This window comes from Dendropsophus ebraccatus, chromosome 12, assembly GCF_027789765.1.
Source record: "Dendropsophus ebraccatus isolate aDenEbr1 chromosome 12, aDenEbr1.pat, whole genome shotgun sequence".
Lineage (NCBI taxonomy): Eukaryota > Metazoa > Chordata > Amphibia > Anura > Hylidae > Dendropsophus > Dendropsophus ebraccatus.
The window spans coordinates 80779-108387 of NC_091465.1; the positions used below are offsets into that span (position 1 = coordinate 80779).

At 47.6% G+C, this 27609-nt stretch overlaps 1 protein-coding gene across 11 annotated transcripts in view; it reads right to left on the minus strand.

Moving 5' to 3' along the window:
- The window catches only part of PRDM2 (PR/SET domain 2), a 174907-nt gene that overhangs the window by 27209 nt on the left and 120089 nt on the right, over positions 1-27609 (minus strand). For 10 of the 11 annotated variants that reach the window (XM_069946892.1, XM_069946893.1, XM_069946897.1 and 7 more), the window contains one exon: positions 16273-16402. In XM_069946892.1, the coding sequence (XP_069802993.1) occupies positions 16273-16402 (130 nt within the window). Of the gene's footprint in view, positions 1-16272; positions 16403-16561; positions 16589-27609 lie in introns of those variants that run through there. The other variant, XM_069946902.1, reaches the window with a different exon arrangement.

Below are 27609 nucleotides of genomic sequence, written 5' to 3' on the forward strand. Positions count from 1 at the left end.
AAATAGTGCCAGGATTACAGATTTCTTGCTACATTTTATATATATATGTATTAAAAAGTGATCAAAATGCCCCATCTACACAAATATGGTGAAAAACTAAAACCGTTATAAGTGTCTCAATAGACACATTTTATTAATTGCAAAAATAAAAAGTATTTAATAAGAAAACATATAACATTAGAGAATCTGTATGTGGTTGTGTTCAGACCTATAGAATAATGGTATCATGTCGCTATTACTGTATACTGCATTACGTAGACACAGGAACCCCCCCAAAAGTTACCATTTTTTTACGATTTCACCAATTTATATCTTCATAAATAATATTTTGGGGTTCCATCATACATAATATATTTAGGGTTCCATCATACATGTTATGGTAGAATGAAAGACGCCATTACAAAGTACAACTATTCCTGTAAAAAAAAGCCCCCACACGGCCCTGTAGATAGAAAATTGAAAGTGCTAGAGCTCTTAAAAAGGGGAGGAGGAAAAAACGAAAACACAAAAATGAAAATTTGCGCGGTCCGCTGGGTCATTTTGGGCTTGGTCCTCAAAGGGTTAAAGCATCAGTCCCGGGCCCACTGCACCTGCATATCGTCTTACAATGGGTGTGAGGATCTCATCTTGGTACCTAATGGCAGTCAGGGTACCTCCGGCTAGCGCATGGAGGGCTGTGGGGCCCTCCGAAGAAATGCCTCCCCAGACGGTTACTATTACTGACGAAACCGGTCATGCTGAAGGATGTTGTAGGCAGCAGAACATTCTCTACGACATCTCTGCTCTCATCCGTCAAGAATACAGGGTGCCAATCTTAACAACTTGTCTTGGTCCTGTAACCCCACCCCCCACCCCATTCCCTTAATGACCTTGGTCGCCTCCTCTGCACCCGCTCCAGTTCAGCTGTGTTCTTCTTATATACCGGTGCCCTAAACTGTACACAGTATTCCATATGTGCTCTGACCAGTGATTTATAAAAAGGATAAACTGTTCTCATCTTTAGCATCTCGGGCTCTTTTGATGCCCCCCATTATTTTATTAGCCTTGGCAGCCGCTGCCTGGCACTGATCACTAAAGTTAATGGGGTTGTCCAGCGAAAATTGTTTTCTTTCAAATCAACTGTGTCAGAAAGTTAAATAGTTGTAACTTACTTCTATTTAAAAATCTCATCTTCCCATACTTATAAGCTACTATATATCCTGCAGGAAGTGTTGTTTGATTTACATTCAGAAACAGTGCTCTCTGCTGCCACCTCTGTCCATGTCAGGAACTGTTTAGAGCTGTAGCAAATCCCCATAGAAAACCTCTTCTGCTTAGGACAGTTCCTGTCTCGGCCAGAGATGTCAGCAGAGAGCACTGTGTCTTAATGTAAATAAAACGCTTCCAGCAGTACAATTAGTAGCTTAAAAGTATGGGAAGACTTGAGATTTTTAAATCGAAGTAAATTACAAATCTATATAACTTTCTGACACCAGTTGATTTGAAAAAAAAAAAATTCCGCTGGACAACCCCTTTAAGTTTATTGTCCACCAATACCCTCAGGTCTTTTTTTTTGCAGCAGTGTTACCCAGTGCTTTATTATTTAGCACAAAACGGTACTTATTATTTCTACTGTTTACGTGCATGACTACATTTATGCACATCAAAATTCATATGCCATTTCGGCTTCTCCAAATCCCTTTGTAATATTATATTTTCCTCTTCTGTGGTGATTGCCCAGTTTAGTATCATCTGCAAAAATGAAGATTCTACTCTGTAGCCTCTCTACATTTGTGCCGCCTTGTCGTCCAATCCTGCGCCAGCACCTACTAAACTATCTACAGTCCTGAAGAAAAGATGTGTTAGGCCTGTTATTTTAGATTGTGATGATGATAATGGGAATAATAATAATAATCCTCCATCTGATGTTGAAGATTGTGAATGTGTGATCCTTTTCTCATCCTAGATCATCCCCCTAGAAAGTAGCTGTTCAGTCTAGAGGATACCCAAGAACTTGACAGACAACCTTTGAGGTTTTGGGCCCACCTGGGATGTCCTAATTCCTAATTTTTGAATAGTTCAAGTCATCTCACCGATATCTTACCAGATAGAATTTGATTCTCTCTCTCGTTTTGTAGTTACAACTCAGGGCCCTTAGGGTGCGTTTACACCGAAAGATTTATCTGACAGATTTTGGAAGCCAAAGCCCGGAATGGATTTGAAAAGAGGATAGATCCCAGTCTTTTATGACCTGATCCTTGTTTATAGTCTGTTCCTGGCTTTGGCTTCAAAGATCTGTCAGATAAATCTGTCTATGTAAACACACTATTAGACTCAGAATCAAATATTAGCAGATGTTCAGCATCTCATTCAACTAGGAGAAGTTTGTCCAGTGCCTCTGAATAAAAGAGGTCAGGGCCATTACCTCCATTTATTTTTAGTAATGAAACTGAATGGAAAGGCACGTACCATCATCAATCTGAAAACACTCAACAAATGTGTCACTTAAGGAAAATTCAAAATGGGAACCATGAAATCTGCCACTCAACTAATAAAGGAAGGAACTGTTATGGTCACAATAGATTTAAAAGATGTTTACTATTATCTTCCTAATCATTAAGATCCTCAAGTTTCTCTGGTTTGCAGTGAAAATCACCGATCAAGTCAGCCTTCCATTCGGGCTTTTCTCTGCACCAAGAATTGTCATGATAGAGGTGATGGCAATTCTCAGGGAAGAAGCCATTGTTATTGTTCCCTATCTGAATGACATTCTCATTGTGGCAGATTTCGAACCCAAGCTTCAGAGAACCATACATCTTCTGAGCTCTCTGGGGTGGATTCTGAATATGGAAAAATCGGACTTGACACGCAGCCACAAGAAAGTGTTTCTGGCGACTTTTTTTTTTTATCTGGGGGAGAAACAATTGGCCCTTCAAACTCAGAGAAATGTATATGCCTAAGATCCTGCTCCATCCGTGTGGCACTATCTGTCCGGGGCCATCTAACAGCCTGCATTCAGATGGTTACATTGGCTCAATTTGATTAAAGACCACTACAAAAGCTAGTCATGTCAAATTGGAACAAGAAACAGGTTTCAAAGTGGGACAAAAAGAATGGTCCTCCCGCACAGAACCGAATCAGCCCTACACTTGTGGTTTCTAAGAAAAAGTTTATTCCACTGGCATCATGCAAGTCTTACAGAGATGATCACTGATGCAAGGGCCTCAGGGTGGGGGTGGGGGGCTCTCTCAGGATTAACCCTTTAGGGGAAATAGAGTCTAACATCTCAACAAAGGTCATCAAACTACTGAGAACTTCTGGCAGTTTGGAAAGCTCTGAAGGCCTCAAAACATCTTACACAAAACAGACATGTTCTAGTCCACTTGGACAATGTGACAGCGGTAGCATGTCTTCAACATCATGGAGGATCAAGACACGGACCCCTTCAGAACCTAGCACACAAGATATTTTGGGGGCAGAAAGACCGTGATCTCCCCTGAAACATTGGCTGATTGTTTCTTTAGGTCCAGACCTAAAATCATCGACTACACACCCGTTCCTGGCCAGTGATTGGCTGTAATGTATTAACTATTTGGGCATCTAACGATGTCCATGCAGCTCTTGTTAAATGATTAGGTCCACGTAATAGGTCCAGTAAACAAGCGCCGATCAAGCGCCTTACCCCCAATCCCACTAATATCTTGGGTCCCGGCAAAATTTATGCACCTTACCTCCAATCCCACTAATATTTCGGGTCTAAGCAAAATTTCTAGCTGCACACTAATATTGGTAGTTCCATCTTGGCCAAGATAAGCATATCCTCTTCTAAAAAATATGTCCATAGAAAATATAATACTGTTTCCACAGTCCCAAGACCTACTGATGCAGGGCCCAGTTTATCATCTCAACATCCAGAAGTTACATCTTTCGGCCTGGATACTGAAAAAGACTTACTAAGGAAAAAACTTGGAGGTTTGGAAGAAGGTTGCTTCCTGGTGCGGCTTAAATGTTTCTGTAGTCTCTCCAGAAATCCCCCTCATACTTGACTTTTTACAGGATGTTCTATAATTGGGACTAGGCCCCAGTCCCAAACGTATATTATATATACGTATATTATATATTTGTTTATTTTTATGTGTTTTATTTATATAATGGGAAAGGGGGGTGATTTAAACTTTCATTGGGGAAGGGGCTTTGGGGTATTTATAAAGACATTTTTACTTTTTTTTTTTTTTTTACACATTTTAAGTCTCCTTGGGGGACTTTTACATACAATTATTAGATTATACACACTAATCATTGTTATGCCTAATGGTATGTTTACACAGAGAGATTTATCTGACAGATTTTTGAAGCCAAAGCCAGTAACAGACTATGAACAGGGAACAAGTCAAAAAAGGAAAGATTGAGACAACTCCTCTTTCCGAATCCATTCCTGGATTTGGCTTCAAAAATCTGTCAGATAAATCTCTCTGTGTAAACACACCAATAGGCATAGCACTGATCAGTGTAATAGGCACTCTGCTGATTAAGCCTGCCTGTGGAAGACTTAGAGAGGATGTACCACCACAACAGTAACATAGACTTATGCATACCATCTCGTTGGCGCTGTTCTCTAGAATCCGGTGCTGTGGAGCATTTTCAAATCCGTTGCTGCTAAATCCGCCAAAATATAAATATGCTAATTAGCAGTGCTAAAGCACAGGAGGGCGGCCCGGCGTCTGTGTTTCAAGCTCTTCTCCTCCCCCCCTCAGTGACGCACCGGCCGCACACCCCGCCTCCTGTCTTCTGCCCGGTGGCTTAGCATAGGAGGCGTGCCAGCATGAACAGAGGCCGTCACGGAGGGGGGAGGAGAGGAGCTTGAATCACAGACGCCGGGCCGCCCTCCTGTGCTTCAGCACATTTATATTTCGGCGGATTTAACAGCAACGGATTTAAAAATGCTCCACATCGGCCGATTCTAGAGAACAGCGCCAACAGGATGGTATGCATAAGTCTATAATAGTGTTGTGGTGGTACATCCTCTTTAATCATCAGAGCGTCGATCGGACCGCACGGAGGAAGGTGAGAGACTTCCGGAGGACCGTTAAAACGATCCCTGTCACTTACACTTAAACGCTGCGGTCGTGCCGCAATCGCTGCGTTTAAGGGGTTAATGACACACTGCAGCCTGTCATTAACGGTGAGGGCCAGGCTGCTCACCGCAGCGGGCCCCCACCTCCTATGAAGAGCGCTCCTCTCCGAAGCGTGCTTCATAGCCCAGGACGTACCGGTACGCCCAGGCTCGTCTGTGGACAGTGACCCATAGCATACCAGTACGTCCTGGGTCGTCTAGGGGCTAAAGGAGAAGTCTGGCGGAAATTTTTATTAAAGTATTGTATTGCCCCCCAAAAGTTATACAAATCACCAATATAGACTTATTACAGGAAATGCTTATAAAGGGCTTTTTTCCCTGCACTTACTACTGCATCAAGGCTTCACTTCCTAGATCCGACTCCCAGAGCTGTGCGGGCTGTGGCTGCTGGAGAGGATGATGGCAGAGGGATGCTCAGTGTCCCTCCAGTGCCCCCCTGCCATCATCTTCTCCAGCTCAGCTCTGGGAGTTGGGTTGTGACATCACCATGTTATCCAGGAAGTGACGTCACCATGTTATCCAGGAAGTGACGTCACCATGTTATCCAGGAAGTGACGTCACCATGTTATCCAGGAAGTGAAGCCTTGATGCAGTAGTAGGTGCAGGGAAAAAAAAGCACTTTATAAGCATTCCCATATTAAGTGTATATTGGTAATTTGTATAACTTTTGGGGGGCAATACAATACTTTAACAACAGTTTTCACTGGACACATGACAAGTTATAGAGACAGTGATGTCTTGTTAGGATATACCCATCACTGGCGGATTATGTTTCAATAATATGTGAGAGATGAGGAATAGCATACTGTTACGCTCTGTCAAGGCCTTGATGGCTGTAGTCCGGAAACCTTTCTCCTCTCACTGGCAGAATATTTTATGGATTCATGAAATAAAGACTGTGAGCGCCGCTACAATGGTTTAAATACAATCTAAGCCCCACAGTATAGTCGCAGGATGGGAATTATATTACCCGGAAGAGAAGCCACAATGTTGACAGCAGAATTGTGAGTAGTTCAAGTAAACACACAGAGGGGATTTAACAAGATCGGCACCTCATGCACCAGTCTTAGAAAATTCTGCAGCTTAGTTGCTGTTAAATTCAAAGTTGAGCCCCTGAGCCACCTGGAATAGCTATTGCACAAGGAACATAGTTGACGATTCTGGCTCCTTTCATTTTGTATTTTTTTATATATATTTTTGCTAAACTTTGTCCTAGAACCACATCAGATTCCTAGCCCTAAAAGAAACTGACAATCTTGTCCTCAGTTTGGTTGCAGTTTTGCAACTTCATTTCATTTAAGTAAATGGAGCTGAACTGAAACACCACACACAATTTTTGCTATGCTTTGTCTAATCCTATATAACCCCCTTTAAGAAGGTAATTGGTGATCGGTCCTTCACATTCGTTTGGAGGAATTGTACCCACTCCTCATTACAGTCGGTGCTCACTTCAGGCCCTTCCACATTTGTACTAGATTAAGGTCAGGACCGTGACCTTACTGTGACCAGGGCTGGTCGTTCTAGAGCTGAACCTTTTTTTTTCTCCCTATAATCATTGTTTGCCAGAATATCTTGCACTCTTAAGGCTATGTTCACATCACGTTTTCAGCCCCACGTCGGGCTCCACGTGGAGAATCAATGAAAAAAGAACGCTGACGCGCAGCTCGGCATGTGGCCAACGGCCCCATTGACTTGAAAGGGCAGGACGGAGTCATTTTGTGACTATGTTTTGTCCATCTGGCCGACAGATACTTCTTTTGTGCTGGACTCAAAAGCACAGTCTTCCACACTCTGAAGATTTAGCTCATGGCCTGACCCAAACCCTGATCCTCCCACCCCTGTGTGTCACAGATAGGGTGAGGGTTAATGGTGGAATACAGGGTTCTCTCCAAGCATAACTTATCTCATTTATACCAGAACATTCAATTTTGATCTCGTCTATCCAGTTGCCTCCTGCCTTTTTTTTAATCTTAAGTAAAATGCAGAGGGGAAGCAATGTTCTCCTGTGATCTTTAACAATCTAAAGAGGGGCAACAATGATTACCTTGGATTCCTTTGTGACCTTGCAGACTGTTATCCAACTTGCTCTTGGCGTGATCTTTATTGATCACTTTTGAGTAGGCTAATATTAGTCTTGAATTTCCTCCATTTGTACACAATGACCCTGATTTAATAATCCGACTGAAACCAATACTGTCTAGTTTTGCCCACAGTACGCAATCACAGATCAATTTAAATTTTACCACAGTTTATAAAAAATTCAGACAGTATTGGTTTCAAACAGATAGATGAATCTGGGCGGTGTTGTCCAGACTCATTACAGGTGTTTTTTTTGGCCTTTTCTTACCTGATTGCCATCAACATGATCCCTTATTTTTTTGCGGCACCAATTGTACTTTGTAATGACAGACTTAATTTTTCCATAAAATATGCTGCAACACTGGGAGAAAAACTATTTGTGTATATGCAAGTTTTTGATCACTTTGCCATAATGTAATAGCTCTGGCAATTCCGCAGGCAGCGACACTAAATATGTTTATCTTTTTTTTTCTAATTCATAAAATGGAAAAAAAAGGGGGTGATTTAAACTTTAATAAATTTTCCCTTCTAAGACTTCTATATAAATACACTGATTGTTAATATAGATCAATGCAGTACATATACACTGCATTGATCTATGTTATCTGCACTGGATTACTATGGGCTGCTGGGGACCATAGTAATTCAATGCCGAGTCGGGATCTAAGGAGTGGATCGTCCCTCCAAAGAGACTAAATTACAAGAAGTCCTGTGTTTTTCAAGTCACCTGGGCTCACAGAGATTTGATGCTGTGACACTCAGCACTGGGCGGTACTTCAGGTGTCTAGTCTCTTTTTCTTAAGTCTAAAAAGCTTTAGGAGACTGGACCTGGATACAGTAAGTATAGCTGTTATATAGAAGCCTTCAGGAGACTGGACCTGGATACAAGTAAGTATGGCTGTTATATAGCAGCCTTCAGGAGACTGGACCTGGATACAAGTAAGTATGGCTGTTATATAGCAGCCTTCAGGAGACTGGACCTGGATACAAGTAAGTATGGCTGTTATATAGCAGCCTTCAGGAGACTGGACCTGGATACAAGTAAGTATGGCTGTTATATAGCAGCCTTCAGGAGACTGGACCTGGATACAAGTATAGCTGGTATATAGCTGCCTTCAGGAAACTGGACCTGGATACAAGTATAGCTGTTAATAATGATAACTAAAAAAAAATATAATAAATGTATATTGCAGACTTGCTTTATATCACACCCCCTGTTGATTTAGATATTGAAAGTTATAACAGGGACACTTTAATGCCCGGGCAATTATTGTATCCTTAAATTTTTAGTCAGGATCTGGGTACTTAGAAAACAAGCAAAAGGTCAGGAGCACAGGATAACAATGCAGGGCAAAGCTGGCGATGCAGGAAGACCAAACAATCACAGGCAGCTTTGAGGAACCCATAACCTCTCCTCTGGACTATTGCCTTTCCAATGAACAAGATAATGCCAAGATCCCTGGACTCTTCAGCAATCTAGAATTTGTGAGACCTTGCACTCCAACTGTCCCTCAACATCTACAGGAGGTCTCAAAGGTGATGGAACAAGAAGAATATATAGGAATTCAGCAGGGTAAATATTTCCCTATATCGCACAGGAAACAGAAGATGAAGGTAAGTTTCTTCATCCTCTGTGCCATTTCTGTGCTATTAGGAGTTTCATCTTTATGCTAATTGGGCCCCAGGCCGCCCCCCCTTTTTACTGAATATCAGCGGAGATTAAACTAATAGAGCGGAAACAGTGCTGAGCATGAAGGTAAGAAACTTACCTTCATCTTCAGAGCCCTGTGCGCTATAGGGACATGATAGCAGGTTAGACGCTTCTTTAATAGGGATCTATAGAGAATGTGTTATGAATGCAGAGACACCTAGGAATTTTAGGACAATAAGCCCCTGAATTTATAACCTCTAAAATCAAATATGCACCAATAAACCTAATTTACCAGAGGAGAAGTCCGGCCACAGGATTTGACGACAGATTATCTGCCAAAGATTTGAAGCCAAACCCAGGAGTGGATTTGAAAAGAGGAGAAATTTCAGTTTTCCTCTATGACCTGTTCTCTGATTATAGTCTATTCCTGGGTTTGGCTTCAAATCTTTGGCAGATAATCTGTCATCAGATCTGTTGGTGGAATGGGGCCTTTACTGAGCCTTTCCATCTGCCCATTGGATAACAAATAGAAGGCAGAGGAAAGGGTGATACCAAAGGCCTTACAGAGAGCTGCCCAGAAATGTGACAGTTTGCGCCCCCCCCCCCCCACACTGGAAGATCAGTCATGAAGTCCATAGGGGTGTGGGTCCAAGGAGACCCATTGTGACAAAGTCCACCTGCAAGAGGAATCCTTGGAGCCTAGGCTCAAGCACAAGCACATTTACAGACAGCTACATAGGATCCTACATCTTAGGTTAGGGATGGCCACCAATAAATTGGGGTCCCCAAAAATATAAATGGGAAAATCTCCTGATTTAGGCAAGATTGATAAAAAAAAATAAAAATTGTTTTTGGAGTGCCACAGACTTAATAATTTTCTGTTGTTTGTGATCTTTACCCCCGTCCCCGCTAACCTCCGATATTAGAAACTGAAAAAGTAGTAAATGCTTGGAACAAACTTTCAGCAGATGTGGTAGGTGAATCTACATTAAGTTAATGTAAACCCACCTGGTATATACATATATCTATCCTAAGATAATAAGAAATGAAATACTAACAGGGCAGACTAGATGGACCAAGTAGTCTCTTTCTGACAACAATCTTCTATGTTTAACTACTAGCCATAAATTACCAAAACAAAACAGCAAACGGTCCAATTTAGAGATTATTAGAGCCCTCCCAATGTCTTCACATGATGTCTCCATAAGACATCAAATTTTCACGAGGAAGTAATGCTACACCTCTGTAACATTGCACTGAGCCCCCACATTTCACTTCCAGCAAGAAGGACGTATACTGTATGTATATGATTTACAAGACGGAAGCATTACTTTTGCATACAAGATCACACGCCACAAACGCCATGACCTACATACAGGCAATGCTGCACATTACCCATTTCTTAGTCAGAAGCAAGACCAAGGAGTCATGGCAGCTCTTTATGTTAAAAGCTGTAAATCCAATAAAGGGAGAAGCTTAAAAGGAATGTATAGACTTTTTTCTCAGATACTGAATAATGTTCTTTTTGTATTTTTTTTACATTATTATGGAGGCAGCCATCTTGTCTGAGCTGTATAGAGAGATGTTTTACAGCAATCCCCATGGACCTAGCCAATAATGTCCCAACGACATGAATAGGAAATGTGTCTAGGCATGATCTGAGACTTTTGAAGAGGCCATTCCACAGGGAGGGGGAGGATGAGTTGTGAGCTTCATCTATTATTTTCTCTATCTACAGGTGTTATCTATACAGATTATTTTACAGCAGCCTCCTCCTTATCATCGCAGACAGAACAGAAAGTTATACGACCCGATAATCGTGCAGCAGGGGCTGTGTATGTATTGTTAGTGATGCCGCAGCACTGTCCCGGTGATTGATTGAGCGGCCAGTCACTTTAGACACTGCGGGGAGCGGGATGAAGCTAGCAGGACATCAAAGTGCATGGAGAGTTATGCTTTACTTTATTTTTATATTTTTTACAGATTTACACCACCAGGGTAAGGCCTTCAAAGCAAAACGTGACTGGTGCTATGCCGCAGTGTGCCCATAGTGATGTCACGTGTTTGGCTCTAATCCACATTGACATCAGATACCATATGAGATGATGTGAACAGGGGGTTTAATGAGGCCGGCACTTACATGTTCACAGCGGGATGACAGTCTGACTGCGAGTATGTAATCACATTGGAAATGACCGGAGAGTTATCCACCCGTGGATATGTTACAAGTGAATCTAGCCTTAGGGTGGTATTACACGGAACGATTATCGTTCGAAAAATCGTTAAATCGTTCGGATTTGAACGATACTCATTTCGTGTAATAGCAGGCAACGATTAAACGACCAACGAGAAATCGTTGATCGTTTAATAGGATCCGGACCTATTTTTATCGTTTGATCGTTCGCTCATCGTTCGCTGGAATAAGAATTCACAACTGAAACGTACGCAATAGCGACGACTAAACGACCGCAAAAACGATCATAAATAACGATCATCGTTTCGTGTACTTGGACAAACGATTTCGGGTCGTTTGCCTTAGCGGTCGTTTAAGATCGTTTATCGTTAGTCGTCGGAAAATTGCTTGGTGTAATAGTACCCTTAGACCATGTGTCTCCAAACTGCGGCCCTCCAGCTGTTGCAAAACTACATTTCCAATCATGCCTGGACAGCCAAATCCAAAGCTTTGGCTGTTCAGGCATGATGGGAAATGTAGTTTTGCAACAGCTGGAGGGCCGCAGTTTGGAGACCCATGCCTTAGACACTTCAAACTTTTTGGGCAGTGTCCTGAGTGAGGTAATCTTGATACAGAAGCGGTGGGGGGCACAGACTGCCAAGGAAAACACGGAGATGGGCCTCCAATGGTTAGTGTAGCTGAAATAGCGAGGAATGAGAGGCCACAGCACAGTCTCTTCCTTAGCATAGTGCATCAAGGGTTGGAGCTACAATAGCCAAACCCAAGAAGAGGAGATACAGAACATATTAGTCCCCGTCCTCGCTCCAAAACTGACCCTGCAACATCACGAGCACAGGACCCACAGGGTAACACCCCAATCCTTCAGGTCAGCTGATCTGCTTCCCTTTAAAAAAAATGGCAGCAGCTAATGGAGGCCATTACATAGTTATTAGAGATAATCACTCAGCTTTCCCAGAAGCCTGAAGAACAAATCATTGAAATGTGGTGAAAGGGAAACATCCAGCACTAGATATGACAGTCTGGAGTCTAAGAAAGCTGGATGATAACCGAGATCCTGGAGTCTAAGAAAGCTGGATGATAACCGAGATCAGAGATGTGATGGCAGCCATAGGGGCAGTCATCCAGCTTTTCTAGGAGCAGATAACTTCTTTAATGTACACATCAGCCTCTATTCACATGTGACTTCTTACACTGGAATTTCATCTCAGGATGTTGTGTAAAGGCCCTATTCCACCAACAGATCTGATGACAGATTATCTGCCAAAGATTTGAAGACAAATCCAGGAACAGACTATAAACAGAGATCAGCTCATAAAGGAAAGACTGGATTTCTCCTCTTTTCAGATCCACTCCTGGGTTTGGCTTCAAATCTTTGGCAGATAATCTGTCGTCAGATCTGTTGGTGGAATAGGGCCTTTACAGATCTAGAGAACTACATTAAAGTACAGACTAGGGCTGGGCGATTAATCAAATTAATTCGATTAATCGTCCAGAACGTTGAAATCGATTAGATTTTTTGTGAAAATCGTAAATTCGATTTTCACAAAAAATCATTTCGGGCTGCGGTGCCGGGGAGGAGCTGAGAGAAGGGGGGTTGCGGTGCAGGCCGGCGGGAGAGCCGTAGAGGGGCGGTGTGGGTGAGCGGGGAGAAGATGCTGGGTGGCCAGGCTGGAGAGGGGCGGTGCAGTGCCGGCGGCCTCCAGCCACTGACAGCGCCGCCGCTGATCTGCCCCCGCCCCTTCCACTGAGCGTCCCACTCCCCTCCCGGCCAGATATGGAGGTCCCGGGTCTGTGGAGGAGGAGGCCGCAGGGACTACAGTAGGTGGTGATCGCGGCGCTGCTCGTCCTGGAGCTATACAGCGGGAACGGGGGGCTCGCTGCAGACCCCCGTTCCCGCTGTATAGCTCCGTGACCCACAGCTATGTGATCACCACCTACTGTAGTCCCTGCGGCCTCCTCCTCCACAGACCCGGGACCTCCATATCTGGCCGGGAGGGGAGCGTGTGTGTGGAGGTGAGAGGAGGAGGAGATGTATGTGCCCTCCTGCTCCAATCACCTCCAGCTGCACCAGTCACCCCCCAGTCCCCTCAGTGTCCCCCCAATCCTCTCATTGTTCCCTCAGTGTCCCCCCCCCAGTCCCCTTCAGTGTCCCCCCCCCAGTCCCCTTCAGTGTCCCCCCCGTCCCCTCATTGTTCCCTCAGTGTCCCCCCCCGTCCCCTTCAGTGTGTCAACCCCCAGTCCCCTTCAGTGTCCCCCCCCAGTCCCCTTCAGTGTGTCCCCCCAGTCCCCTCATTGTTCCCTCAGGGTCCCCCCCCCAGTCCCCTCAGTGTCCCCCCAGTCCCCTCAGTGTCCCCCCAGTCCCCTTTAGTGTCCCCCATTGTCCCTCCAGTCCCCCAGTGTCACCCCAGTCCCCTTTAGTGTCCCCCAGTGTCACCCCAGTCCCCTTTAGTGTCCCCCAGTGTCACCCCAGTCCCCTTCAGTGTCCCCCCCCAGTCCCCTTCAGTGTGTCCCCCCCAGTCCCCTCATTGTTCCCTCAGTGTCCCCCCCCAATCCCCTCAGTGTTCCCTCAGTGTCCCCCCCAGTCCCCTGAGTGTTCCCCCCCAGTCCCCTCAGTGTCCCCCCAGTCCCCTTTAGTGTCCCCCATTGTCCCTCCAGTCCCCCAGTGTCACCCCAGTCCCCTTTAGTGTCCCCCAGTGTCACCCCAGTCCCCTTTAGTGTCCCCCATTGTTGTCCCTCTAGTCCCCCAGGGTCACCCCAGTCCCCTTTAGTGTCCCCCAGTCCCCTTTAGTGTCCCCCAGTGTCACCCCAGTCCCCTTTAGTGTCCCCCAGTCCCCTTAAGTGTCACCCCAGTCCCCTTCAGTTTTACCCCAGTCACCCCTCATCTATACCTGTACTACTACACCCCTTATCCACTATACCTCCACTCCTACACCCCCTATCCACTATACCTCCACTACTACACCCCCTATCCACTATACCTCCACTACTACACCCCCTATCCACTATACCTCCACTACTACACCCCCTATCCACTATACCTCCACTACTACACCCTACGTAGATGGAGGCACAAACATGATTTCCTATACTATATGGGGCCTCTGTTACACTGGAAATCAATACAGTTGTTGTCTAAAATATTAAAATAGTATCTGATGCTGCAGGGAGAAAATGTTCTGTTTATTTAGCAAAAAAGGAAAAAAAATCGAGATTTAAATCGAGAATCGTCAAAAAATTTAAAAAAAAAAATCGAGATTTTATTTTTTGCCCATACCGCCCAGCCCTAGTACAGACAGATCTCAATTTCCTTGTTCCCCCAACAGGCCCTGCACCAACCAACATTCATAACCTAACGTATATACCCACATACAGACAACACACATGTATATACTAGTACTGGACTACAATATAGTGTATGTATATATGCATTTACTGCCCAGCAAGTGTGTATAGACTAACAGTAACTGTAACACACATAAGCACACTTTATACACACAATATATAGCATATACATGACCTATACACTGGATAATATATATAGGATGTGACATGTACAATGTATACCGCCTTAAAACACAGACTATACAAAACATAATATATACACTACATGCATACAATATTTTGCATATAAATGTTGTGCACCACATAAACTATACACCACATATACTATACACAGGACATATATAAGTATACAGAGGGTGATGTGATAAGGACAGGTGGTCATATATTGGGATATAGAGGGTGATGTGGTGTAGACAGGACGGTCAAATGTTGGAGTGTGTATATATATACACACACACACACACACACACAGAGGGAGATGTGGTGAGGACAGGACAGGTTGCTATATACTGGGGTATACATACACAGAGGGGGCGATGTGGTCAGAACAAGACAGGCAGTCATAAACTGGGGTATAAATACGGGGAGATGTGAGGACAGGACAGGCGACTATATACTGGAGTATACAGAGGGTGATGTGAGGACAGGCGGCTATATACTGGGGTATACAGAGGGTGATGTTGTGAGGACAGGACAGGCGGCTATATACTGGGGTATACAGAGGGTGATGTTGTGAGGACAGGACAGGCGGCTATATACTGGAGTATACAGAGGGTGATGTTGTGAGGACAGGACAGGCGGCTATATACTGGAGTATACAGAGGGTGATGTTGTGAGGACAGGACAGGCGGCTATATACTAGGGTATACAGAGGATGATGAGGTGCGGACAGGACAGGCGGCTATATACTGGAGTATACAGAGGGTGATGTGGTGCAGACAGGACAGGCGACTATATACTGGAGTATACAGAGGGTGATGTGGTGAGGACAGGACAGGCGGCTATATACTAGGGTATACAGAGGATGATGTGGTGAGGACAGGCGGCTATATACTGGAGTATACAGAGGATGATGTGGTGAGGACAAGACTGGCGACTATATACTAGGGTATACAGAGGGTGATGTGGTGAGGACAGGACAGGCAGCTATATACTGGGGTATATATACAGAGGGTGATGTTGTGAGGACAGGACAGGCAGCTATATACTGGGGTATACAGAGGGTGATGTGGTGAGGACAGGACAGGCGGCTATATACTAGGGTATACAGAGGGTGATGTGATGTGGTGAGGACAGGACAGGCGGCTATATACTAGGGTATACAGAGGATGATGAGGTGCGGACAGGACAGGCAGCTATATACTGGAGTATACAGAGGATGATGTGGTGAGGACAAGACTGGCGACTATATACTAGGGTATACAGAGGATGATGTGGTGCGGACAGGACAGGCAGCTATATACTGGAGTATATAGAGGGTGATGTGGTGAGGACAGGCAGTAATCTCAGCCAATGATTGTTCTTTCCTCCACTGATATCCTCGGCTCTGATCTGCAGTGTAACCTCAATAACCAGAAGCAGCCGCCCCACGCACCTCTTGCCAGGCCAAGAACTTCACTTGCCATCAGAACTCCTGTCTGACACATAGAGAGGGGCTGCCAGCTCACCACCCGGCATACTGGAAGCTGCAGCAAAAGAAAAAACTAAGGATTTCGGCCTTCTGTGGCTGAAGGAGGAGGGGAGTCTATGCGGAGCTGGCACATACACATCATATGATTCAGCTGTAAGACATCATGCAGACAGTGCAGTCTGGGAAAGGTCACAGCGACATCCAACAGACACACGCACGGAGACATCCCCCCCCTCGCCCCCCATGATCCCAGCACTTCTTACCCCTCCTGGATTTGGGCGAGCTCTTCTTGCTCCTGAGGCTGGCAGCCCTCTCTTCCTCTATGGCAGCTGCTATCTCTGGGTTGTCTACTCCATTGTACCAGACTAAGAGCTCCTCTCCCGGCTCAATTGGCTGCAAGAATTACAGAGACAAATATAACACCAATCAGAGCGGAGGTTGTTAGTACATTGCAAAAAGGGAGAGGGAGAGAGACGCAGGCTGAGGGCCAGAGGGCGTGGAAGCAGCTCAGGGGATTATAAACAGCTGTACTCTGCACGGCGACATACTAACCAAACAGGAAGAGCAGCCTGCAAGACAGGAGGAGGGGAGAAAGCAGGGGGGGGGGAGGTGACAGCTACAGCCAGCTGCATGGCTGCCAGCCCCTCTGCTGGAGGGAGGACCGTATGACCCTCACAGGATAACAGACTACAGCCCAACTACCAGCCCCCTGCTGGAGGGAGGACTACATGACCCACAGACTACAGCCCGACTACCAACCCCCCTGCTGGAGGGAGGACCGTATGACCCACAGACTACAGCCCGACTACCAGCCCCCTGCTGGAGGGAGGACCGTATGACCCTCACAGTATAACAGACTACAGCCCGACTACCAGCCCCCTGCTGGAGGGAGGACTGTATGACCCACAGACTACAGCCCGGCTACCAAACCCCTGCTGGAGGGAGGACTGTATGACCCACAGACTACAGCCCGACTACCAAACCCCTGCTGGAGGGAGGACTACATGACCCACAGACTACAGCCCGACTACCAAACCCCTGCTGGAGGGAGGACCGTATGACCCACAGACTACAGCCCGACTACCAGCCCCCTGCTAGAGGGAGGACTGTATGACCCACAGACTACAGCCCGACTACCAAACCCCTGCTGGAGGGAGGACTATATGACCCACAGACTACAGCCCGGCTACCAGCCCCCCTGCTGGAGGGAGGACCGTATGACCCACAGACTACAGCCCGACTACCAGCCCCCCTGCTGGAGGGAGGACCGTATGACCCACAGACTACAGCCCAACTACCAAACCCCTGCTGGAGGGAGGACCGTATGACCCACAGACTACAGCCCGACTACCAAACCCCTGCTGGAGGGAGGACTACATGACCCACAGACTACAGCCCGACTACCAAACCCCTGCTGGAGGGAGGACCGTATGACCCACAGACTACAGCCCGACTACCAGCCCCCCTGCTGGAGGGAGGACTATATGACCCACAGACTACAGCCCAACTACCAGCCCCCTGCTGGAGGGAGGACTACATGACCCACAGACTACAGCCCGACTACCAAACCCCTGCTGGAGGGAGGACCGTATGACCCACAGACTACAGCCCGACTACCAACCCCCTGCTGGAGGGAGGACTGTATGACCCACAGACTACAGCCCGACTACCAAACCCCTGCTGGAGGGAGGACTATATGACCCACAGACTACAGCCCGACTACCAGCCCCCTGCTGGAGGGAGGACCGTATGACCCACAGACTACAGCCCGACTACCAGCCCCCCTGCTGGAGGGAGGACTACATGACCCACAGACTACAGCCCGACTACCAGCCCCCCTGCTGGAGGGAGGACTGTATGACCCACAGACTACAGCCCGACTACCAAACCCCTGCTGGAGGGAGGACCGTATGACCCACAGACTACAGCCCGACTACCAACCCCCTGCTGGAGGGAGGACTGTATGACCCACAGACTACAGCCCGACTACCAAACCCCTGCTGGAGGGAGGACTATATGACCCACAGACTACAGCCCAACTACCAGCCCCCTGCTGGAGGGAGGACCGTATGACCCACAGACTACAGCCCGACTACCAGCCCCCCTGCTGGAGGGAGGACTACATGACCCACAGACTACAGCCCGACTACCAGCCCCCCTGCTGGAGGGAGGACTGTATGACCCACAGACTACAGCCCGACTACCAAACCCCTGCTGGAGGGAGGACCATATGACCCACAGACTACAGCCCGACTACCAACCCCCTGCTGGAGGGAGGACTGTATGACCCACAGACTACAGCCCGACTACCAAACCCCTGCTGGAGGGAGGACTATATGACCCACAGACTACAGCCCAACTACCAGCCCCCTGCTGGAGGGAGGACCGTATGACCCACAGACTACAGCCCGACTACCAGCCCCCCTGCTGGAGGGAGGACTACATGACCCACAGACTACAGCCCGACTACCAGCCCCCCTGCTGGAGGGAGGACTGTATGACCCACAGACTACAGCCCGACTACCAACCCCCTGCTGGAGGGAGGACTGTATGACCCTCATAGGATAACAGACTACAGCCCGACTACCAACCCCCCTGCTGGAGGGAGGACTACATGACCCACAGACTACAGCCCGACTACCAACCCCCTGCTGGAGGGAGGACTATATGACCCACAGACTACAGCCCGACTACCAACCCCCTGCTGGAGGGAGGACTATATGACCCACAGACTACAGCCCGACTACCAGCCCCCTGCTGGAGGGAGTACTGTATGACCCTCACAGTATAACAGACTACAGCCCGACTACCAACCCCCCTGCTGGAGGACCGTATGACCCACAGACTACAGCCCGGCTACCAGCCCCCCTGCTGGAGGGAGGACTGTATGACCCTCACAGTATAACAGACTACAGCCCGACTACCAACCCCCCTGCTGGAGGGAGGACTGTATGACCCACAGACTACAGCCCGGCTACCAGCCCCTCTGCTGGAGGGAGGACTGTATGACCCTCGATTCCTGACCTACAAACTGTAAGATTATTACACTCCAGAAATGACACATTCTACAGTCTTGCTGCTCAGTAAAGAAAACTGGTGTGGTTAGTGTAGAGATGATGCCACCTATAGCCCTGACCTCAGAATCATAGACATGATTATCAGCTAAGAAAAGTGTGCAAGGTGGTCTGGGTTTCGACAGAGCTTTCATATGCCTTCTGAAACTCTAACCCATCAGACCTGGACAGCCTAAGCTTTCAAGGGAATCTGTCAGTACCCAGGCCTACCTAAGGTGCTGACCCTGTGCTGTAGCTGGCAGTCCCCTAGTGAGCATGGGGTCCATGCAGTGGATTATGCACCATCCTACTGTAATGCAGTGTCAAAGAGGAGTTGTTTGTGTTGCACTTCGGCACGCCTCACCTCCTACCTCTTCATGAGTAATCAATGCTTCCTGGCCTCCTGCTCACTGAGCTGTCAGCCAGTGTCTCTGCCGCCCGGCCTCCTGCTCGCTCAGCTGTCAGCCAGTGTCTCTGCCGCCCGGCCTGCTGCTCACTGAGCTGTCAGCCAGTGTCTCTGCCGCCCGGCCTGCTGCTCGCTCACCTGTCAGCCAATGTCTCTGCCGCCCGGCCTCCTGCTCACTGAGCTGTCAGCCAGTGTCTCTGCCGCCCGGCCTGCTGCTCACTGAGCTGTCAGCCAGTGTCTCTGCCGCCCGGCCTGCTGCTCGCTCACCTGTCAGCCAATGTCTCTGCCGCCCGGCCTGCTGCTCGCTCAGCTGTCAGCCAGTGTCTCTGCCAACTGGCCTCCTGCTCACTGAGCTGTCAGCCAGTGTCTCTGCCGCCCGGCCTGTTGCTCGCTCAGCTGTCAGCCAGTGTCTCTGCCGCCCGGCCTGTTGCTCGCTCAGCTGTCAGCCAGTGTCTCTGCTGCCCGGCCTGCTGCTCACTGAGCTGTCAGCCAGTGTCTCTGCCGCCCGGCCTCCTGCTCACTGAGCTGTCAGCCAGTGTCTCTGCCGCCCGGCCTCCTGCTCACTGAGCTGTCAGCCAGTGTCTCTGCCGCCCGGCCTCCTGCTCACTGAGCTGTCAGCCAGTGTCTCTGCCGCCCGGCCTGTTGCTCGCTCAGCTGTCAGCCAGTGTCTCTGCTGCCCGGCCTCCTGCTCAGTGAGCTGTCAGCCAGTGTCTCTGCCGCCCGGCCTCCTGCTCACTGAGCTGTCAGCAAGTGTCTCTGCCGCCCGGCCTGCTGCTCGCTCAGCTGTCAGCCAGTGCCTCTGTCGCCCGGCCTCCTGCTCGCTCAGCTGTCAGCCAGTGTCTCTGCCGCCCGGCCTGCTGCTCACTGAGCTGTCAGCCAGTGTCTCTGCCGCCCGGCCTGCTGCTCGCTCAGCTGTCAGCCAGTGTCTCTGCCGCCCGGCCTCCTGCTCACTGAGCTGTCAGCCAGTGTCTCTGCCGCCCGGCCTCCTGCTCACTGAGCTGTCAGCCAGTGTCTCTGCCACGCGGCCTGCTGCTCGCTCAGCTGTCAGCCAGTGTCTCTGCCGCCCGGCCTGCTGCTCACTGAGTTGTCAGCCAGTGTCTCTACCGCCCCGCCTTCTGCTCACTGAGCTGTCAGCCAGTGTCTCTGCCGCCCGGCCTGTTGCTCACTGAGCTGTCAGCCAGTGTCTCTGCCGCCCGGCCTCCTGCTCACTGAGCTGTCAGCCAGTGTCTCTGCCGCCCGGCCTGTTGCTCGCTCAGCTGTCAGCCAGTGTCTCTGCTGCCCGGCCTGCTGCTCACTGAGCTGTCAGCCAGTGTCTCTGCCGCTCGGCCTCCTGCTCACTGAGCTGTCAGCCAGTGTCTCTGCCGCCCGGCCTCCTGCTCACTGAGCTGTCAGCCAGTGTCTCTGCCGCCCGGCCTGTTGCTCGCTCAGCTGTCAGCCAGTGTCTCTGCTGCCCGGCCTCCTGCTCAGTGAGCTGTCAGCCAGTGTCTCTGCCGCCCGGCCTGCTGCTCACTGAGCTGTCAGCCAGTGTCTCTGCCGCCCGGCCTGCTGCTCACTGAGCTGTCAGCCAGTGTCTCTGCCGCCCGGCCTCCTGCTCACTGAGCTGTCAGCCAGTGTCTCTGCCGCCCGGCCTGTTGCTCGCTCAGCTGTCAGCCAGTGTCTCTGCTGCCCGGCCTCCTGCTCAGTGAGCTGTCAGCCAGTGTCTCTGCCGCCCGGCCTCCTGCTCACTGAGCTGTCAGCCAGTGTTTCTGCTGCCCGGCCTGCTCCTCACTGAGCTGTCAGCCAGTGTCTCTGCCGCCCGGCCTGCTGCTCGCTCAGCTGTCAGCCAGTGTCTCTGCCGCCCGGCCTGCTGCTCGCTCAGCTGTCAGCCAGTGTCTCTGCCGCCCGGCCTGCTGCTCGCTCAGCTGTCAGCCAGTGTCTCTGCTGCCCGGCCTGCTGCTAGTATCTCCTCTCTACAGTATAGTGTAATACTACATGTCCTGTACTGCTGTGTGTGCCTTGGGCACCAGGAGAGGGCAGCTTCATGTTATTTTTCTGGGACCCCGTGTGATCTGTACAGAACCCTCAAAACGCTCTAGTCCTCTACATAGAAATTTACAGTCTCTTGTAGCTCTGATTGCTGTGTATAAGGACTTGCTGTATCCATATTAGTTAGCTGCTTATTTTTGTTTAAATTTTCATTTTGTCTCATTTTGGGGGATTTAAAACCAATTACCAGTTTTACAATAGAGTTTTGGTCTCAACATAGAATGGTCATCCTGGAACCAATAAATATCATATGTTAAGGGACCCACTTTATTTGATTTCCATGAAGAGATTCAAACCAAAAGATGAACTGCTGGCAGGTCTGTAGCCAGGTAAGTTACTCCTAGACCACAGCCCCAACACATTTGGTCTTAGAGGTACAACTACAGTGGTGCCTTGGATTAGGAGCATAACTTATTCCAGGGCTGAGATTCAAATCCAAATCACTCTTAAACCAAAGCAAAATTTTCCTATAAGAAATCATATAAATGCAGATAATTGGTTCCACACCCCAAAAATAATGTTGTTTTTTCTTTAAATTCTGAACAGGCAAAACAAATAAAAAAAATCATTTAGAAACAGCTGAATATGTGATCGTATAAGTTAATGCACAGTATAGCAATCAGCATGTGGTGTATAATGTATAGTAACTGTATAACCCTGATAACACAGCAGCTGGATATGTGATATATAAGTTACTTACAGTATAGCAGCATGTGGTGTATAATGTATAGTAACTGTATAACCCTGATAACAATGCAGCAGCTGGATATGTGATATATAAGTTACTGTACAGTATAGCAGCATGTGGTGTATAATGTATAGTAACTGTATAACCCTGATAACACAGCAGCTGGATATGTGATATATAAGTTACTGTACAGTATAGCAGCATGTGGTATATAATGTATAGTAACTGTATAACCCTAATAACACAGCAGCTGGATATGTGATATATAAGTTACTGTACAGTATGGCAATCAGCATGTGGTGTATAATGTATAGTAACTGTATAACCCTGATAACACAGCAGCTGGATATGTGATATATAAGTTACTGTACAGTATAGCAGCATGTGGTATATAATGTATAGTAACTGTATAACCCTGATAATACAGCAGCTGGATATGTGATATATAAGTTACTGTACAGTATAGCAGCATGTGGTGTATAATGTATAGTAACTGTATAACCCTGATAACACAGCAGCTGGATATGTGATATATAAGTTACTGTACAGTATAGCAGCATGTGGTGTATAATGTATAGTAACTGTATAACCCTGATAACACAGCAGCAGCTGGATATGTGATATATAAGTTACTGTACAGTATAGCAGCATGTGGTATATAATGTATAGTAACTGTATAACCCTGATAACACAGCAGCTGGATATGTGATATATAAGTTACTGTACAGTATAGCAGCATGTGGTATATAATGTATAGTAACTGTATAACCCTGATAACACAGCAGCTGGATATGTGATATATAAGTTACTGTACAGTATAGAAAGATAGTAGGCAGATTATAGCAGCAATGTGTATAGCTGAGTGTGAGTGCAGGCACATTAGAGGAGGAATGGAGAGGATGGGAAACACAAGGGCTGACAAAGACTGCAGAGTAAATAAAGGAATGAGCAGGTCAGATGTGAGCACATAAATGCAGCACAGTTTGTCCGGGGAGAGAGGGGTTATAGTTATGAAGAGATTCGTCCACAGTCCTGTCCCCTGATGAAAGCCCCAGCCTGAAGTGGATCTGCCGTGATTTGGAAGGCGAGGGAGACTTCCTGGGTCAGAGTACAGTGCTGTAGGCCACTCTATGCAGACCATGCCCCTCCCCCACTACCCCCCTCCTCCCACCCAGTACAGGGAGCTCTTAAACCAAAGCAATGCTCTTAAACCAAGTTAAAATTTTAAAAACTTTGAGCTCTTCTTGCAAAGCACTCTCAATCCAAGTTACTCTTAAACTGAGGTACCACTGTACATCTGAGTGTTTCTTTTAGACACAACCGGCCTACAGAGAACTGATCTGCAATCAGAGACACTAGCTGACAGCAGAGTGAGCAGGAGGCCGAGCAGCAGTAATTATTCATGAACAAGAGGGAGAAGGAGGGAGGGGTGAGGCGGCCAGAGGCACATACAATACTTTGAAACGTCATTACAGTGGGATTATGCATAATGCACTGCACAAATAGATAAATTACCATATGGCACCATGCTCACTAGGGCAGTGATTTTCAACCTTTTTTGAGCCGCGGCACACTTTTTATACTTAAAAAATCTCGGGGCACACCACCAACCAAAATGGCACAAAATGACACTAAAACAGTACATATTATACATATAGTTAATAATATAGATTCTAAATGTATTTATACTCACTCAGTGTGAAACCTGGGCCTGTTTTCTTCTTCCCCCTGTGCTTCTCTCCACCATACTTCTCCCTGTGCTTCTCTCCACCATACTTCTCCCCCCTACTTCTCTCCTGTGCTTCTCTCCACCATACTTCTCCCCCCTGCTTCTCTCCTGTGCTTCTCTCCACCATACTTCTCCCCCCTGCTTCTCTCCACCATACTTCTCCCCCCTACTTCTCTCCTGTGCTTCTCTCCACCATACTTCTCCCCCCTGCTTCTCTCCACCATACTTCTCTCCCCCATACTTCTCTCCACCATACTTCTCCCTGTGCTTCTCTCCACCATACTTCTCCCCCCTACTTCTCTCCTGTGCTTCTCTCCACCATACTTCTCCCCCCTGCTTCTCTCCTGTGCTTCTCTCCACCATACTTCTCTCCCCCTGCTTCTCCCCACCATACTTCTCCCCGTGCTTCTCTCCTGTGCTTCTCTCCACCATACTTCTCTCCCCCCTGCTTCTCTCCCCCATCCCCATGTTTCTCTCCCCCCTGCTTCTCTCCCATGTTTCTCCCCCATCCCCAGGTTTCTCTCCCCCATTGTTTTCTCCTGTTTCACAGGGGCACCATAGTTTGGGGAACTTTCCCTGCGGCACACCCGACCATGTGTCGCGGCACACTAGTTGAAAATCACTGCACTAGGGGACTGCCAGCTACAGCACACTGGCAGCACCTTAGGTAGGGTCCGGGTGCTGACAGATTCCTTGAAAAAAAGTCTGCAGAGAAGTGAATGTAAAGTGTGTGACAAGATGTTGTAGACTCCTTGGTCATTTCACTGTCTGATGGCTGGGAATTGATAAAGACAGTGCCTAACAAAGGCCACAAACCTTCCTATGCATAGAAAATGATTGGGCCAAAGCATAATGGAAGAATAAAAGTAAAATTAGGTTTATAAAGGTTCATTAAAAACAACATGTTGGATTATTTGCTCCCCACAAAAAAAGAAGATAATTACTGAAATGACACTACTCATACTCACACTCAGCATATTTGGCCTGTAGGTGAAATTAATAAACAACCTAAAAGGTTCCATCTCCGGTAATATGTGGGGAATAAATATAGAACAACCACAACCACAAGCTTGTACATATAGTTCGGGTGGTTGTCCCTCTTGACAGAGTGGCGACTCCAAAAAAAGAGAACCCCCGATTTAAAGGGGAACTCCAGATAGAGGTTAAAAAAAATGAAACTTCTGCAGAAGCATAAAACATTACTTACCTATCTATTCCAGTCTTGAAACGACCAAAATCCATTTGTTTGGGGGGGGTGTTGTTCTGTTTCGTGTTTCCGTTCTTCCTGGTTGAGCAGTTGTACACAGTACTACAGGTTCCAGAATGCAATGCAATGCTGTTCATCACAGTCTTCCACCCTGCACATTCCCCGCCCAACATCTAGGCTGTGTTCACACATTGCAGTTTCATTGTGTTACTGAATTATTTGCAGTACTTTATCATTTCATTGTCCCATCCGCACAGCACGCTGTATTCTCTACCTGTAGCGCTGATATTGGAATAAAGTAAAAACTTTTTGAAATTTTTTTTCTTTTCATTTCCACGCACATATTATGATCAAGCATCTGTTATCTTTGAAGTTGAGCCCCACAATAAGGCTCTGATCCTCTCTGCCGATTAGCATCATTTACTTGTGCTACTGCATCATTTTTGTGAATATGTTGCAGTACTGCAATGACACTCCAACATGTGTGAACACAGCCCTAATTTCACTGAACACTTCTGCACCATCAGTGCAGCACCTGCTTCTGGCTGGTCAGAAATGGTGAATCACTCTGGATTGGGGGATCCAGCCCCGCCTCCTGTGACATCACACCCTGCCCCCTGTCTGCATCATCAGCCTGTGCTCAGCAAACACACACAATGTGAGACAGAAGCATGGAATATTTGTCTCCTAAGGTGGGAGAGCAGAAGGAGCAGGAGACAATGTGGATTGGCACAGAGGCCATTTTTCTTCACTTCCTGGATTTCAAACAGCTAACAGTGTGGCAGGACCGCACAGATACAGTAATACATTGTATAGACACATATATTTAACTTTTAATGTATTTTTAATAGAAAACAAGTTTTCCTTATCCGGAGTTCCCCTTTAACATCCATGACAAAGCCTCTGAAATTACAGCATTGCAGCTTCTCTCTGTTCAGGACACTGTTAGCCCGGGTTCAGCTATCCCCTGCTTCCTAATGCTGCCTACTAGTGGTGGTGTTACAGTGTACAGGACAGGTGTGTCTAGTGGTGGTGGTGTTACAGTGTACAGGACAGGTGTGTCTAGTGGTGGTGGTGGTGGTGGTGTTGTTACAGTGTACAGGACTGGTGTCTAGTGATGTTACAGTGTACAGGGCAGGTGTATCTAGTGGTGGTGTTACAGAACAGGACAGGTGTGTCTAGTGGTGGTGGTGTTACAGAACAGGACAGGTGTGTCTAGTGGTGGTGGTGTTACAGTGTACAGGACTGGTGTCTAGTGATGTTACAGTGTACAGGGCAGGTGTGTCTAGTGGTGGTGTTACAGTGTACAGGACAGGTGTGTCTAGTGGTGATGTTACAGTGTACAAGACTGGTGTCTAGTGGTGGTGTTACAGTGTACAGGACAGGTGTGTCTAGTGGTGGTGTTACAGTGTACAGGACAGGTGTGTCTAGTGGTGGTGGTGGTGTTACAGTGTACAGGACTGGTGTCTAGTGGTGGTGTTACAGTGTACAGGACAGGTGTGTCTAGTGGTGGTGGTGTTACAGTGTACAGGACAGGTGTGTCTAGTGGTGGTGGTGTTACAGTGTACAGGACAGGTGTGTCTAGTGGTGGTGGTGTTACAGTGTACATGACAGGTGTGTCTAGTGGTGGTGTTACAGTGTACAGGACAGGTGTGTCTAGTGGTGGTGGTGTTACAGTGTACAGGACAGGTGTGTCTAGTGGTGGTGGTGTTACAGTGTACAGGACAGGTGTGTCTAGTGGTGGTGGTGTTACAGTGTACATGACAGGTGTGTCTAGTGGTGGTGTTACAGTGTACAGGACAGGTGTGTCTAGTGGTGGTGGTGTTAGTGTACATGACAGGTGTGTCTAGTGGTGGTGATGTTAGTGTACAGGACAGGTGTGTCTAGTGGTGGTGTTACAGTGTACAGGGCAGGTGTGTCTAGTGGTGGTGTTACAGTGTACAGGACAGGTGTGTCTAGTGGTGGTGGTGTTACAGTGTACATGACAGGTGTGTCTAGTGGTGGTGTTACAGTGTACAGGACAGGTGTGTCTAGTGGTGGTGGTGTTACAGTGTACAGGACTGGTGTCTAGTGGTGGTGGTGTTACAGTGTACAGGACAGGTGTGTCTAGTGGTGGTGGTGTTACAGTGTACATGACAGGTGTGTCTAGTGGTGGTGTTACAGTGTACAGGACAGGTGTGTCTAGTGGTAGTGGTGGTGTTACAGTGTACAGGACAGGTGTGTCTAGTGGTGGTGGTGTTACAGTGTACATGACAGGTGTGTCTAGTGGTGGTGTTACAGTGTACAGGACAGGTGTGTCTAGTGGTGGTGGTGTTACAGTGTACAGGACAGGTGTGTCTAGTGGTGGTGGTGTTACAGTGTACATGACAGGTGTGTCTAGTGGTGGTGGTGTTACAGTGTACAGGACAGATGTGTCTAGTGGTGGTGGTGTTACAGTGTACAGGACTGGTGTCTAGTGGTGGTGTTACAGTGTACAGGACAGGTGTGTCTAG